Source organism: Chrysochloris asiatica, unplaced genomic scaffold (assembly GCF_000296735.1).
Source record: "Chrysochloris asiatica unplaced genomic scaffold, ChrAsi1.0 scaffold00146, whole genome shotgun sequence".
Taxonomy (NCBI): Eukaryota; Metazoa; Chordata; class Mammalia; order Afrosoricida; family Chrysochloridae; genus Chrysochloris; species Chrysochloris asiatica.
Window position 1 is genome coordinate 7981726 of NW_006408664.1, and position 3623 is coordinate 7985348.

General features: G+C 35.0%; 1 protein-coding gene across 1 annotated transcript in view; it reads right to left on the minus strand.

Annotated features, from left to right (window-relative positions):
* The window catches only part of LOC102834341 (cytochrome b5 reductase 4-like), a 141745-nt gene that overhangs the window by 37957 nt on the left and 100165 nt on the right, over positions 1–3623 (minus strand). The window contains exons 8-9 of the mRNA XM_006870649.1: positions 3397–3490; positions 854–886 (exon numbers count right to left, since the gene is read on the minus strand). Coding sequence (XP_006870711.1) covers positions 854–886; positions 3397–3490 — 127 coding nt within the window. The remainder of the gene's footprint in view (positions 1–853; positions 887–3396; positions 3491–3623) is intronic.

Genomic DNA, 3623 nt, shown 5'->3' on the forward strand with positions numbered 1-3623 from the left:
CCTCTGGGGCAGTTCTGCTGTGTCCTACAGGGCTGTTATGAGTCAGAATGAACTCCGTGGCAATGAGTAGGAATGGAATATATTTCAGAAGCTGCATATCAGTAGGCTAGAGAGCAAGAAGGAAGGTAGAATGCAAAGGATAAAGATTTTTTGTATTTTTTTAAAAAAAGGAATGGTTAACAAATGAAAGGGAAAAGAAAATATGGCAAACAAAATGAAACCTGAGGATGATGACTATATTTTAAAATCAGTGCATTTGCTTTATTGTTATTAAGTGCTACTGAGCTGGTTTCAACTCAAGGCAACCTGGTGTAGGGCTTCTGAGGAGCAGCTGGTGGGTTACACTCCAGAAAACATCATATCATCCTTTTGAATTATTCCTTTCACATTTAACTTTTGAAAAACATTTTATTGTGGTTTGAATGAAAATTTACAGAGCAAATTAGTATCCCAATCAACAATTCATATACATCTTGTTTAGTGACACTGGCTACAATGCAATTACCTCAGTGCAACAGCACTCTTCCTACGTTCTCCCTGGTTTGCTCATTTCCATTTGTCCTGTCCTGTCTGCTGGACTTTGGTTTTCAACATGATGATGTTGCCGTTGTTGTTAAGTGCCATCGAGGTGGTTCCGACCCATAGCAACCCTCTATAGGGATTCTGAGGAGTGGCGGGTGAGTATGAAGCTCACAAACTGACTTTGCAGTCCAGCATTATTAACCCACAGCTCCGCACCAGGAGTTCCAACATCATACTATACATATGAAAAACAAGGCACTAATTTTTCTCTCTCTTTCTGTGTAACTCAAATTTGCATATCTTGGAATATTTTTTTTATTTTGTAGCTTACCAGAAAATTCTTCCTGAATCTCATGGCTTAGGCCTGGGAAAGAAAAATATATTTAATCAAAATTTAACTTCAATTCATACAGTATATGAATAGCATATAAAATCATTTACAGTGTTCTATTGTGCACCATTCTACTATTTTTTTTTCTGATTCTTTCCTTTAAAACAAAATTTTTATTGTGAATTGAATGACGGTTTACAGACAAGATCATCAGTTTTACATTAAAAAATCATACACTCTTGTTTCATCTCAGTGAGTAATCCCCTCCATGTAACAACACTCCACTTCCTCCCTGTGGTTACTCATGTATAAATATCCTCTTTAAAACTCATATTTGTGGGATATATTATTGTTGTTGTTGTTAAGTACCATCAAGGCAGTTCCAATTCATAGTGACCCTGTTTAAATTGTTGACATTGTGGTTTGCAGTCCAGCGCTGATCTTACAAACCCACACCAGGACTCCATGGGATATATGTATATATCCCACTTTTCCTTCCATACCCATTCAGCCTGTGTTACTGTCCTTGTATCTATACACAGAACACTGATGTTCCAAGGTTGTACTCTGCACCATTTTAAATCCTTTGAGACAAATAAAATATCATCTGAGAGACCAAAAGTAAGAAATTGTACATAACCAAATTGGAAACTCAAACTTTAAAAAAATACATTGCTTTTTTTCTATTTCTCTCCCTATTAACTGAAGAATAAATACTTAGTTTCCACAAGTGGGTATCCACATTAGCCCAAGCACAGTTTCAGTTTATCACTCCTGAATATCTAAAAGGATGTGGGCCAGGGGAAGGCAGCACCTGAGATGCATGCTCCACCGTGTGCGCATGTATATAGATAAGCACAGGTCAGGTCAGGATCTAGCTTCATACTTTCTTTCTTGTTGTTTTCTAGAACTGAATAGTCATTCAGCTATTCAAAATAATAGCCACATACACATAGATACTCAAACAGACTGTTCTGAATTGACAAATGAATACTCAGTTCAAGATAATAACAAGAAAGAAAGCATTAAGCTAGATCCAGAGCTGACCTGTGCTCGTATATACACATGTACACATAGTGTGCCTGGACTCCTGGTGCGGTGCTATAAAATCAGCACTGGACTGCGAAACACAAGGTCAGCAGTTCAAACCCACTAGCTGCTCCTCAGAAACCCTACACAATGTCACCAAGAGTCAGAACCTACTTGACGGCACTAACAACATGTGTGCCAGCTACATTCTAGGTGTTATGGATAGAGTCAACAAAAGAGACAAATATTCCTGTTCTTAGGGACTGACTTGAAGGCACTTAACGACAACAAGAAATATTTTTACTACTATCTACTCTAAATTTCTTGGATTAATATGGTTAACAGGAGCTTAACAACTTTATGTTATTTAGTCCCTCAGGTCTAACATTAGCAAAAACGAGTTTTATATACCCATTTCTGACTTAATTTTATTTTTAATCTATGTGCTAGATGTACTGTTAGCTACACAGTGAACATTATTAGCCATAAAGTATTTAAATCCTAATATATATTGGCAGAGAGTTTTCACTTCTGTGAAATCATGACAGTGCTAATAACTAATGTGTACTTTTCTGGTCACATGAGTATTTGCTTAGAACTCCTATGAGGAAAAACCCATTAGATCTCATGCAAACAAAATGTAATAGAAAAACAACAATCAATATTGTACTTTCTATTTTAGAAGCAAAATTAAAGGTTTGAGATGGATTAATTTAATGAATAGGGGCTGATTTAACAAAAGGTGATAGAAAAAACCTTTAACAATTTATACTGAATACCGAACTTACGGCACTTCATTAATGTACCCAAGTGGTGAGCAGAATTTAAAGTTAGCTGACTTTCTGTCTGTGCTTTACAAAATTAAATGAAATTTTCTTTAAGTAAAAAAAAAATACTAAAATTACCTATACCAAGATTATTTTTCTTTTGTTGTAGTTTGTTTCATTTGTATCTTCTGACCAGAATAACATCGTTTTTGTAAAAGGACATGATTCATTTTATAGAGAGAAGAGGGTGATATACTATATCAAGGTCATTACAGTTGAGAATCTGATACTTTAGATTCCAGATTCTAGTCCTGATTTACTTCTTTTGATAGAGCTCTAACCTCACTATGGCTCAGTCTCTGACTTCTGGTGACAGAAAGAACGGATCAGTGGGTCACCTTGTGATGAGTGCTTGCTGTATGTGATACACTGTCCCAATGGAAAGTTGTTTACAAGTGTCAAGAAGAAGAGACTCACTATAACTGGGTCAATTAATATTTTATGTTAGTACAGATTTTGGTTTTATTAACATAATAATATTTAAAATGTAGAAACAGGAAATCATGCTAACATTTGTAAGCACTTTCATCAGTGTAAATAAAAAAGAGTAAAAAAAATAGATCAAGATAACAGACCAAAAAGATATTACCATATAAAAAGTTACAGTTATAAAGACTATAGGCAAGTTTATTGTCATACTTAAAGGACAATGGAGTTGTCTCCATAAATAAAAAATAAGGTACTCACCAAGATGTATGAGATACGAATAATCCTTGATAACTGTTTCTGCTCTAAAGGAATCATGCTGATGGTCAACTATTACTGACTCTAAATTGATATCCTTAAACAGAATGAAAAAAAAAATCAAACAGTAAAACATTTTTCTTAAACTTCTACAAGTAGGCATAATGTTATCAGGTGTCTTTGAGTCAGTTCCAATTTATAGCAACCCTATGGATTCCTGCTGTTGTTAG